We start from the raw sequence: 11,948 nt of genomic DNA, 5'->3' as shown, positions 1-11,948 counted from the left end.
ATGGCGCAGCAAGGAAATCAGCTGGGCCGAGAAAAATTCTGTTGTTCTATCTGTCTGGATCTACTGAAGGATCCGGTGACTATTCCCTGTGGACACAGCTACTGCATGAACTGTATTAAAAGCTTCTGGGATGAACAGGATCAGAAGAAAATCTACAGCTGCCCTCACTGTAGGCAGACCTTCATACCGAGGCCTGTCCTGGTGAAAAGCACCATGTTCGCAGATTTAGTGGAGGAGCTGAAGAAGACTGGACTCCAAGCTGCTCCTGCTGATCACTGCTATGCTGCACCTGAAGATGTGGCCTGTGATGTCTGCACTGGGAGAAAACTGAAAGCTGTCAAATCCTGTTTGGTTTGTTTGGCTTCTTACTGTGAGAAACACCTTCAGCCTCATTATGAAGCAGCTCCATTAAAGAAACACAAGCTGGTGGAGCCCTCCAAGAAGCTCCAGGAGAACATCTGCTCTCGTCATGATGAGGTGATGAAGATGTTCTGCTGCACTGATCAGCAGTGTATCTGTTATCTCTGCGACAAGAATGAACATAAAGGCCACGACACAGTCTCAGCTGCAGCAGAAAGGACTGAGAGGCAGAGAGAGCTCCAGCTGAGTCGACAAAACATCCAGCAGAGAATCCAGGACAGAGAGAAAGATGTGAAGCTGCTGCAACAGGAGGTGGAGGCTATCAATGGCTCTGCTGATAAAGCAGTGGAGCACAGTGAGAAGATCTTCACTCAGCTGATCCGTCTCATGGAGAAAAGAAGCTCTGATGTGAAGCAGCAGATCAGATCCCAGCAGGAAACTGAAGTGAGTCGAGTCAAAGAGCTTCAGGAGAAGCTGGAGCAGGAGATCACTCAGCTGAAGAGGAAAGACGCTGAGCTGAAGCAGCTCTCACACACAGAGGATCACACCCAGTTTCTACGCAACTACCCCTCACTGTTACCACTCAGTCAATCTACAGACTCATCCAGCATCAATATCCATCCTCTGAGGTACTTTGAGGATGTGACAGCAGCTGTGTCAGAGCTCAGAGATAAACTACAGGACACTCTGAGAGAGACATGGACAAACATCTCACTGACAGTGACTCAAGTGGACGTTTTACTGCCACAACCAGAGCCCAAGACCAGAGCTGGATTCTTAAAATATTCACAGGAAATCACACTGGATCCAAACACAGTAAACACATGGCTGTTATTATCTGAGGGAAACAGAAAAGTAACACTAGGTCAACCACAGTCTTATTCTAGTCATCCAGACAGATTCACATCATATTATCAGGTCCTGAGTAGAGAGAGTCTGACTGGACGTTGTTACTGGGAGGTGGAGTGGAGAGGAAGAGGAGTTTCTGTAGCAGTCGCATACAAGAATATCAGCAGAACAGGGAGCTTTAATGAATGTGGATTTGGATACAATGACAAATCCTGGGCGTTAGATTGTTATCAAAACAGCTTTATATTTTACTACAACAATATTAAAACTACAGTCTCAGGTCCTTGGTCCTCCAGAGTAGGAGTGTACCTGGATCACAGTGCAGGTATTCTGTCCTTCTACAGTGTCTCTGAAACCATGACTCTCCTCCACAGAGTCCAGACCACATTCACTCAGCCTCTACATGCTGGACTTTGGTTTTATGGTTATTATGGAGCCACTGCTGAGTTGTGTAAACTCTAATAGTCAAAGGTCATTTAAGGTGCAGTTGGTTAAAAACTGTATTTTACTTCATCAGTTTATTTTGTCTCCATGTTTGTTGCTAAAAGCTCAGTGCCAGTGTCAATCAAACATTGTGGATGGTACTTTGACCTCTTCTCATTTCTGGTTGTGTTGATGTTTGAGTTTGTTCAGGTGGAGCTGGAGCCATGGAGGATATCACTGCTCATCATCATGTTTGTTTGACCTAAACTCACATTTGTCCACATGAAAACACAAACTTGTCTGTGCTCTAAATGTTTGTTGGATATTTGTGTTGATGTATTTGTGTGTTGTTGTTTCTCTTCCACTGCATGGGCCTTAACAGAGAAATCAGCAGACCTTCCTTTATCACTGATGTTTTATTCTCACTGTGTAAAGACACAAATCTATAATTACATTTACATTGATGTGTTTGTCAGAACAAATGTTGTTGTTGTTCAAATCAACTTACAAATAAGGTCTATGAGGTTTTATCAAAGTGTCTTTATCATGATAATAATCAATGAGGAGGTGATTGATTCTTTTCTTTTCCGTCTCTGAGATTCAGATGAAACAAACTGATTGTGTGGATGAAGTCAATCTGTTCATGAAATCACTGAACAAGAGTCATTGAACAGACTTTACTGATTCAATGTGGGAACAAACTGAAGCTTCACATCATCAATAAAGTTGATTTTCCTCAATAATCAATCAAATGTTTTCTTGTGTCTTCATTCCAGGATCTGATTCAAAGCTGATGGAGAAAATGTGAAACTAATATAAGGCAAAGCAGCAAAAACTACAGTGTTACAGTGTTGATGTTCAGGGCAGAGGAACATTTGTCAGTCAGTCTCTGTCCTTTCAGCTTCCTTCACTAAAACACATTTGTCACAGAGAAACGAGCAGAGTTTTCTTTCACTTGTTGCTTCAAAACCTGGAAAAATGTTGAGAGTTACTTTACTTAGTTTCACACTAAGTTTTAGTGTGAAGAAGTTGAGTGGAGTCCTGACGCACATAAGACAAGAGAGGTTGTGTTGTTGTGGACTTGAGGTCATTTTATTTGTTGTGATGTTCGTCCTTCCTGTTACAGTTTTGGCAGGAGGGGGACAGGAAAAGAGCGCATAATTAATTACATCCGGTTGGACAGGCCGTGTACCTAGGCAGTTCACCTGGAAGTCCCAACCATGGATGTATTACACTGGGGAACAATTTGAAAAAACTTCTCTGTTGAGTTAGATTTTTATGCTGATTAAAACTAAAATTGGCAGCTGATTCCAAAATTGCAGTCAGTTTTTTTCTAGCACGTCCAGTTTTTTCTCCACAGCTTAGCCTCCAGATGAGCAAAGTTCCACTGATTAGCTGTAGTAAGACTTGCCATCTGATTACAATTGGCAACTTGTTTGTGCAGTCACAATTGAGACAGTGCAGTGAGAGGTGTGTGCAGCTCCCAATAGGTCAGTATTATCAATATCTGCAAACAGAAAGCTGGCATAGTAGGAATTAAGAGGATTTGTGCTGGCTTTTCTCTTAACCTTGTAACAATGGGCATACTGTTGTAAGATCTATTTCGTTTTATGCTGTTTTTTTTAGTTTTCAAAGCTTGTAACTAAGTGTTTTATTTACATAGGTATATATTTCCTTTGTTCCAGATCATGTCTGCACACGATTATAATGACAGTAGCCATATCCTTTGTAAAAACATAATAGTGTTAAATAAACATTGCAGTCATGCCTGTTTCTTTCATATTTCATTGTATGTCAATATTTGTAATTTTTTATAAAACAAGCACATATCTGTTAAGTACAGTATTTTTCATATGTTTTAAGAAAAGGGGATCCTATAGTTCAAAAACTTGACGTGATAGAGAAAAAGTGAGATCAGTTTTGGATTCTGCACCCAAAAATTAGTTAAAAACAGCTGTCAGACCTAACTCAACAAAAACTGTGTTCCCCAGTGTTATATTTCTCTGAGACTGAATTCAATGCTGTTGACTCAGAAACTGCATCATGTCTTTCCCAACCAAAATTTGCCATGTTTTTGTTTTTTTTTAACACAGTACAGAACAAAACAATAAATATAAGATAATTGAATACTCAATTATATTATATAGTAAATCAATTTCAACATTTTCAATGAAAACACAGTTGCAAAACAGAAGAACTTAACAGTCTGGAGCTTTTATTTAAAAGGATGTCACCTGAAGTCACCTTTACATTGGAGGTTAATTCGACCGTTTACGTCAGCGTTTGCAGGTCTGCATGTGTCCTGCAGGTGGTGCTGTGATGGGGGTCCTGTGTGTCAGGTCCAACACACCAGCATCCTGGAGGAACATTACCACAAACCAGTCAGTAATAACAGCTTTTAGCAGCTTTTAAACCGGCCTTGCTCCACATGCATGGTGTCTTTTTATTTCACTGCAAATGCCGCCACGTCTGGATAAACTCATACGTGAGGCTTATAGAGGCGCATACAGGACGTTTCCAAGTCAACATGTAAGTTTAGACGCGACATGTGAATTAAGTTTTAGACCATATAACGATTTGAAAACAGCCCAAGTATCTGCTCTTTTCTTGCAGACAGAAAAGATAAGATTTGAGTGGTTTTCTTTTTAATTTTTCTCAGATAGTTTGAAACAGACGCTGATGTTTCCTGCACTAGTAAATGATAAAATGACTTAATATAATATAATGAAATATAATGTATAACTTACTACACATGGAGTTAAAACATTTTATGGTTATTGTCTTAATCTTGCATAAATGTTCCCCTGAAGCACTTCATGACAGTGCCGCTGAAACCGTGCAGTACCGCTCCCGGCCGTGGGGGCGCTGTTGAACTACAATTTAAATATATATATTTTTGTTTCCAATTTTTCTGTCTATAAATCTATTCAAAATGAGGAACGCTTCACGAATTTGCGTGTCATCCTTGCGCAGGGGCCATGCTAATCTTCTCTGTATCGTTCCAATTTTAGTATATGTGTTATCGAAATAACACGAGAGTCTCCTGCACATTGACCGGTTTTTATACCGCCCCCTCCAACATGGCGTCTCATCCACGGTGCCGGTTTCGCGGTGGCGTTCAGGAAGTGAAGTGGCTCCTTGTGACGTTTTTCAAGGCAAAAATAAATAAAATAATTCCGTTATACTGAGTTCGGGGTGTCTGTTGTGATCCCGGTGCCTACGGTGACTTACCATGACGCAATTTAGCCAAGATTTGGGTCCAGTTCGCCCTGCAGAGGATGATGGGAAATTTATGCAAAGAGCTTTTCAGACCCACAGCAAGGATTGGTGGGCTGCAGACCGGAGAACTAGAGCTCTCCCACTTCACTCCTCCCTACCCCACTAGCCCCCTACCATAGACTGTATATAAAAATGGACGTCGACGCCGGCTCCAGGAAATGAAGCCAATGTGGAAGTGCCTTCACCTCCCAAGACCCGAACTCTTGCATGGCATGCATTTTTAATTTCTCTTTGCTATTTGGGCTGATTGGCACCTGATGAGTGTAAAAACAAAGAATTCTCTTTTTACATGACGTAGTTTCTGGGAAAATGATGTCCACACATGAGGACTTTAGTTTTAGATTTCAATAGAACACAATGAAGTCACAATTAAGTACTGATGTGCAAAACTTGTATTTTGTGCCTGAACACAGCAGCATTTTTCCTGAGTGCAAAACAAAAGTAGAAACAACAATTGTGCCCCTTTGAACAATATGGCTCATTTGAAGTGCTGCTTCCACAGTTGCACGAAGACATAACAAAGTAAAAAACATAAACAATTTGTCTTGTTACTGTTCATTTAAATTTCTGAACATTGCATGAAGTGGACACCAGGCCCTTGCAGAGCAAAATTTAGTGTTGTGGTCTAGACAACCCAAAATGTGATGTCCACACATGTGGACGCCAGGTCCTAGGAGGACAGGTCCTGCCAGGTCCTGCATTCTATCGAATGGCCATCAGGGGGCGACACCACTGGTTGCAAAAAGAAGTCCGATTGTATGGAAGTCAATGAGAAAATGACCCTACTTCTCATTTGGTTTATGACCCCAGTAAACGTTTTCATAACGAGTTTATGGTCTCAATCGCTAGTTCCAAGTCTTCTTCAATATAACATGATGTTCATTTTTAAAATTATAGTCCCATTTAATTTAAAATAGACGATAAAGTAGGGTATGCATTGGGGCGTGGCTAACGTATGATTGACACATTTTGGCTTGTCAATCAAGAGCAGTCCCTTTTCACAGAACCAATGGTATTTAAATTGAAATATTTAAAAGTTTACCTCGACTTATGGAAAATGACTTCGGATTCAGCAGCGCTGCGTAGCCGAAAGATTGATGCCGTTGTCAGGTCGACAGTTTAGGTGGGCGGGTACAGTGACCTCGGCTCTTCCTCAGCTCCACCCCTCGCTCTTCCTCAGCTCCACCCTCTTCTCCAAATACGGTTTCTTCTGGTTTCAAAAAATCAAGATGGCGGCGGCCAAATTGCAAACTCCAGGCTTCAAAACGGCAATTCACAAACCAATGGGTGACGTCACGGTGGGTTGCCACTTGGCATGGTGTCCTTTTATTTCACTGCAAACGCCGCCACGTCTGGATAAACTCATACGTGAGGCTTATAGAGGCGCATACAGGACGTTTCCAAGTCAACATGTAAGTTTAGACGCAACATGTGAATTAAGCTTTAGACCATATAACGACTTGAAAACAGCCCAAGTATCTGCTCTTTTCTTGCAGACAGAAAAGATAAGATTTGAGTGGTTTTCTTTTTAATTTTCCTCAGATAGTTTGAAACAGACGCTGATGTTTCCTGCACTAGTAAATGATAAAATGACTTAATATAATATAATGAAATATAATGTATAACTTACTACACATGGAGTTAAAACATTTATGGTTATTGTCTTAATCTTGCATAAATGACTGTTCCCCTGAAGCACTTCATGACAGTGCCGCTGAAACCGTGCAGTACCGCTCCCGGCCGTGGGGGCGCTGTTGAACTACAATTTAAATATATATATTTTTGTTTCCAATTTTTCTGTCTGTAAATCAAATTCAAAATGAGGAACGCTTCACGAATTTGCGTGTCATCCTTGCGCAGGGGCCATGCTAATCTTCTCTGTATCGTTCCAATTTTAGTATATGTGTTATCGAAATAACACGAGAGTCTCCTGCACATTGACCGGTTTTTATACCGCCCCCTCCAACATGGCGTCTCATCCACGGTGCCGGTTTCGCGGTGGCGTTCAGGAAGTGAAGTGGCTCCTTGTGACGTTTTTCAAGGCATAAATAAATAAAATAATTCCGTTATACTGAGTTCGGGGTGTCTGTTGTGATCCCGGTGCCTTCGGTGATTTACCGTGACGTGATTTAGCCAAGATTTGGGTCCAGTTCGCCCTGCAGAGGACTTCAGGTGCATGATGGGAAATTTATGCAAAGAGCCTTTTAGACCCACAGCGAGGATTGGTGGGCTGCAGACCGGAGAACTAAAGCTCTCCCACTTCACTCCTCCCTACCCCACTAGCCCCCTTCCCCCCGCTGGAGACCCCCGACATGACTAACTTCAACTTTGAGCGTAGTTGGACTTTCACTTGCAGTTTACCTTCACCTGCTGCTGCAGCTTATGGACACTGAACATTCCTTCACTCTCTGCTTCAGTTTATGGGAAAAACTGGGGAACAATTTGAAAAAAAAAATTTCTGTTGAGTTCGATTTTTATGCTGATTAAAACTAAAATTGGCAGCTGATTCCAAAATTGCAGTCAGTTTTTTTCTAGCACGTCCAGTTTTTTCTCCACAGCTTAGCCTCCAGATGAGCAAAGTTCCACTGATCAGCTGTAGTCAGACTTGCCAGCTGATCACGACTGGACTCATCAGCAGCTACATGGCAGCTTGTTTGTGCAGCTCCCAATAGGTCAGTATTATCAATATCTGCAAACAGAAAGCTGGCATAGTAGGAATTAAGAGGATTTGTTCTGGCTTTTCTCTGAACCTTGTAACAATGGGCATACCGTTGTAAGATCTATTTCGTTTTATGCTGTTTTTTTTAGTTTTCAAAGCTTGTAACTAAGTGTTTTATTTACATAGGTATATATTTCCTTTGTTCCAGATCATGTCTGCACACGATTATAATGACAGTAGCCATATCCTTTGTAAAAACATAATAGTGTTAAATAAACATTGCAGTCATGCCTGTTTCCTTCATATTTCATTGTATGTCAATATTTGTACATTTTTATAAAACAAGCACATATCTGTTAAGTACAGTATTTTTCATATGTTTTAAGAAAAGGGGATCCTATAGTTCAAAAACTTGACGTGATAGAGAAAAAGTGAGATCAGTTTTGGATTCTGCACCCAAAAATTAGTTAAAAACAGCTGTCAGACCTAACTCAACAAAAACTGTGTTCCCCAGTGTTATATTTCTCTGAGACTGAATTCAATGCTGTTGACTCAGAAACTGCATCATGTCTTTCCCAACCAAAATTTGCCATGTTTTTGTTTTTTTTTAACACAGTACAGAACAAAACAATAAATATAAGATAATTGAATACTCAATTATATTATATAGTAAATCAATTTCAACATTTTCAATGAAAACACAGTTGCAAAACAGAAGAACTTAACAGTCTGGAGCTTTTATTTAAAAGGATGTCACCTGAAGTCACCTTTACATTGGAGGTGAACTTGACTGTTTACGTCAGCGTTTGCAGGTCTGCATGTGTCCTGCAGGTGGTGCTGTGATGGGGGTCCTGTGTGTCAGGTCCAACACACCAGCATCCTGGAGGAACATTACCACAAACCAGTCAGTAATAACAGCTTTTAGCAGCTTTTAACCCTCCTGTTATGTTCATTTGTCAGGAACAGCAGTGGTGTTCCCGGGTCAGTTTGACCCAGTGCATGTTTAATTATCCAAAAGATGTCCGAAACCAAAAACATCCTAACAAGCACTGTGAATATTTCATTACTAACTATTCTATCAATATTTAGTGCAGTGGTGTTCCTTACCTCTAACAGGTGATGGTTCAATCAGGATAATTCACTCGTTTTTCATAAAAAAAAATGCATGTTCAAACTTTTTTAAATGTTTCACCACTTTATTGCTTTTGAAAGACCAACATATGAAACACAGTAGTTTTACATAACATTGAGACATAACATTTAAATGTTGATATAAACATGCAGGGGGTGGCTGCAAATATGTGAGATGAACCATTTTCATATTATATGTTGATTACACTAATTAAGGCAAGCAGAAGAAGTTTCATACTGAAAAAATACTTTTAACTATTTTTCCAAGATCTTCAAACTTTAAAACGGGTCAATTTGACCCGGAACATAACAGGAGGGTTAAACCGGCCTTGCTCCACATGCATGGTGTCCTTTCATTTCACTGCAAACGCCGCCACGTCTGGATAAACTCATACGTGAGGCTCATAGAGGCGCATACAGGACGTTTCCAAGTCAACATGTAAGTTTAGACGCGACATGTGAATTAAGCTTTAGACCATATAACGATTTGAAAACAGCCCAAGTATCTGCTCTTTTCTTGCAGACAGAAAAGATAAGATTTGAGTGGTTTTCTTTTTAATTTTCCTCAGATAGTTTGAAACAGACGCTGATGTTTCCTGCACTAGTAAATGATAAAATGACTTAATATAATATAATGAAATATAATGTATAACTTACTACACATGGAGTTAAAACATTTTATGGTTATTGTCTTAATCTTGCATAAATGACTGTTCCCCTGAAGCACTTCATGACAGTGCCGCTGAAACCGTGCAGTACCGCTCCCGGCCGTGGGGGCGCTGTTGAACTACAATTTAAAAGAATATATATTTTTGTTTCCAATTTTTCTGTCTATAAATCTATTCAAAATGAGGAACGCTTCACGAATTTGCGTGTCATCCTTGCGCAGGGGCCATGCTAATCTTCTCTGTATCGTTCCAATTTTAGTATATGTGTTATCGAAATAACACGAGAGTCTCCTGCACATTGACCGGTTTTTATACCGCCCCCTCCAACATGGCGTCTCATCCACGGTGCCGGTTTCGCTGTGGCGTTCAGGAAGTGAAGTGGCTCCTTGTGACGTTTTTCAAGGCAAAAATAAATAAAATAATTCCGTTATACTGAGTTCGGGGTGTCTGTTGTGATCCCGGTGCCTTCGGTGATTTACCGTGACGTGATTTAGCCAAGATTTGGGTCCAGTTCGCCCTGCAGAGGACTTCAGGTGCATGATGGGAAATTTATGCAAAGAGCCTTTCAGACCCACAGCGAGGATTGGTGGGCTGCAGACCGGAGAACTAAAGCTCTCCCACTTCACTCCTCCCTACCCCACTAGCCCCCTTCCCCCCGCTGGAGACCCCCGACATGACTAACTTCAACTTTGAGCGTAGTTGGACTTTCACTTGCAGTTTACCTTCACCTGCTGCTGCAGCTTATGGACACTGAACATTCCTTCACTCTCTGCTTCAGTTTATGGGAAAAACTGGGGAACAATTTGAAAAAAAAAATTTCTGTTGAGTTCGATTTTTATGCTGATTAAAACTAAAATTGGCAGCTGATTCCAAAATTGCAGTCAGTTTTTTTCTAGCACGTCCAGTTTTTTCTCCACAGCTTAGCCTCCAGATGAGCAAAGTTCCACTGATCAGCTGTAGTCAGACTTGCCAGCTGATCACGACTGGACTCATCAGCAGCTACATGGCAGCTTGTTTGTGCAGCTCCCAATAGGTCAGTATTATCAATATCTGCAAACAGAAAGCTGGCATAGTAGGAATTAAGAGGATTTGTTCTGGCTTTTCTCTGAACCTTGTAACCATGGGCATACCGTTGTAAGATCTATTTCGTTTTATGCTGTTTTTTTTAGTTTTCAAAGCTTGTAACTAAGTGTTTTATTTACATAGGTATATATTTCCTTTGTTCCAGATCATGTCTGCACACGATTATAATGACAGTAGCCATATCCTTTGTAAAAACATAATAGTGTTAAATAAACATTGCAGTCATGCCTGTTTCTTTCATATTTCATTGTATGTCAATATTTGTAATTTTTTATAAAACAAGCACATATCTGTTAAGTACAGTATTTTTCATATGTTTTAAGAAAAGGGGATCCTATAGTTCAAAAACTTGACGTGATAGAGAAAAAGTGAGATCAGTTTTGGATTCTGCACCCAAAAATTAGTTAAAAACAGCTGTCAGACCTAACTCAACAAAAACTGTGTTCCCCAGTGTTATATTTCTCTGAGACTGAATTCAATGCTGTTGACTCAGAAACTGCATCATGTCTTTCCCAACCAAAATTTGCCATGTTTTTGTTTTTTTTTAACACAGTACAGAACAAAACAATAAATATAAGATAATTGAATACTCAATTATATTATATAGTAAATCAATTTCAACATTTTCAATGAAAACACAGTTGCAAAACAGAAGAACTTAACAGTCTGGAGCTTTTATTTAAAAGGATGTCACCTGAAGTCACCTTTACATTGGAGGTGAACTTGACTGTTTACGTCAGCGTTTGCAGGTCTGCATGTGTCCTGCAGGTGGTGCTGTGATGGGGGTCCTGTGTGTCAGGTCCAACACACCAGCATCCTGGAGGAACATTACCACAAACCAGTCAGTAATAACAGCTTTTAGCAGCTTTTAAACCGGCCTTGCTCCACATGCATGGTGTCTTTTTATTTCACTGCAAATGCCGCCACGTCTGGATAAACTCATACGTGAGGCTTATAGAGGCGCATACAGGACGTTTCCAAGTCAACATGTAAGTTTAGACGCGACATGTGAATTAAGCTTTAGACCATATAACGACTTGAAAACAGCCCAAGTATCTGCTCTTTTCTTGCAGACAGAAAAGATAAGATTTGAGTGGTTTTCTTTTTAATTTTCCTCAGATAGTTTGAAACAGACGCTGATGTTTCCTGCACTAGTAAATGATAAAATGACTTAATATAATATAATGAAATATAATGTATAACTTACTACACATGGAGTTAAAACATTTTATGGTTATTGTCTTAATCTTGCATAAATGTTCCCCTGAAGCACTTCATGACAGTGCCGCTGAAACCGTGCAGTACCGCTCCCGGCCGTGGGGGCGCTGTTGAACTACAATTTAAAAGAATATATATTTTTGTTTCCAATTTTTCTGTCTATAAATCTATTCAAAATGAGGAACGCTTCACGAATTTGCGTGTCATCCTTGCGCAGGGGCCATGCTAATCTTCTCTGTATCGTTCCAATTTTAGTATATGTGTTATCGAAATAACAC

General features: G+C 40.2%; 1 protein-coding gene and 4 non-coding genes across 5 annotated transcripts; 1 reads left to right on the top strand and 4 right to left on the bottom strand.

Moving 5' to 3' along the window:
• LOC139629078 (tripartite motif-containing protein 16-like) lies at positions 1-1,671 on the top strand. Its single transcript, XM_071491441.1, has one exon. The coding sequence runs from the start codon at positions 1-3 to the stop codon at positions 1,669-1,671; it is 1,671 nt and encodes a 556-aa protein (XP_071347542.1).
• A 2,889-nt stretch (positions 1,672-4,560) lies between these two features.
• Positions 4,561-4,666, bottom strand: LOC139629944 (U6 spliceosomal RNA). The gene has a single exon (XR_011693085.1). It is a non-coding gene; the product is annotated as a U6 spliceosomal RNA (small nuclear RNA).
• A 2,060-nt stretch (positions 4,667-6,726) lies between these two features.
• Positions 6,727-6,832, bottom strand: LOC139629943 (U6 spliceosomal RNA). The gene has a single exon (XR_011693084.1). It is a non-coding gene; the product is annotated as a U6 spliceosomal RNA (small nuclear RNA).
• A 2,713-nt stretch (positions 6,833-9,545) lies between these two features.
• On the bottom strand, positions 9,546-9,651 carry LOC139629942 (U6 spliceosomal RNA). The gene has a single exon (XR_011693083.1). It is a non-coding gene; the product is annotated as a U6 spliceosomal RNA (small nuclear RNA).
• Positions 9,652-11,842: 2,191 nt separating this feature from the next.
• Positions 11,843-11,948, bottom strand: LOC139629931 (U6 spliceosomal RNA). The gene has a single exon (XR_011693073.1). It is a non-coding gene; the product is annotated as a U6 spliceosomal RNA (small nuclear RNA).

The sequence above is a fragment of the Trachinotus anak genome, unplaced genomic scaffold, assembly GCF_046630095.1.
Source record: "Trachinotus anak isolate AG129_WGS33_773 ecotype Australia unplaced genomic scaffold, CSIRO_AGI_Tana_v1 ptg000012l, whole genome shotgun sequence".
NCBI classification, from domain to species: domain Eukaryota; kingdom Metazoa; phylum Chordata; class Actinopteri; order Carangiformes; family Carangidae; genus Trachinotus; species Trachinotus anak.
This window is presented reverse-complemented; position numbering and strand designations above follow the sequence as displayed.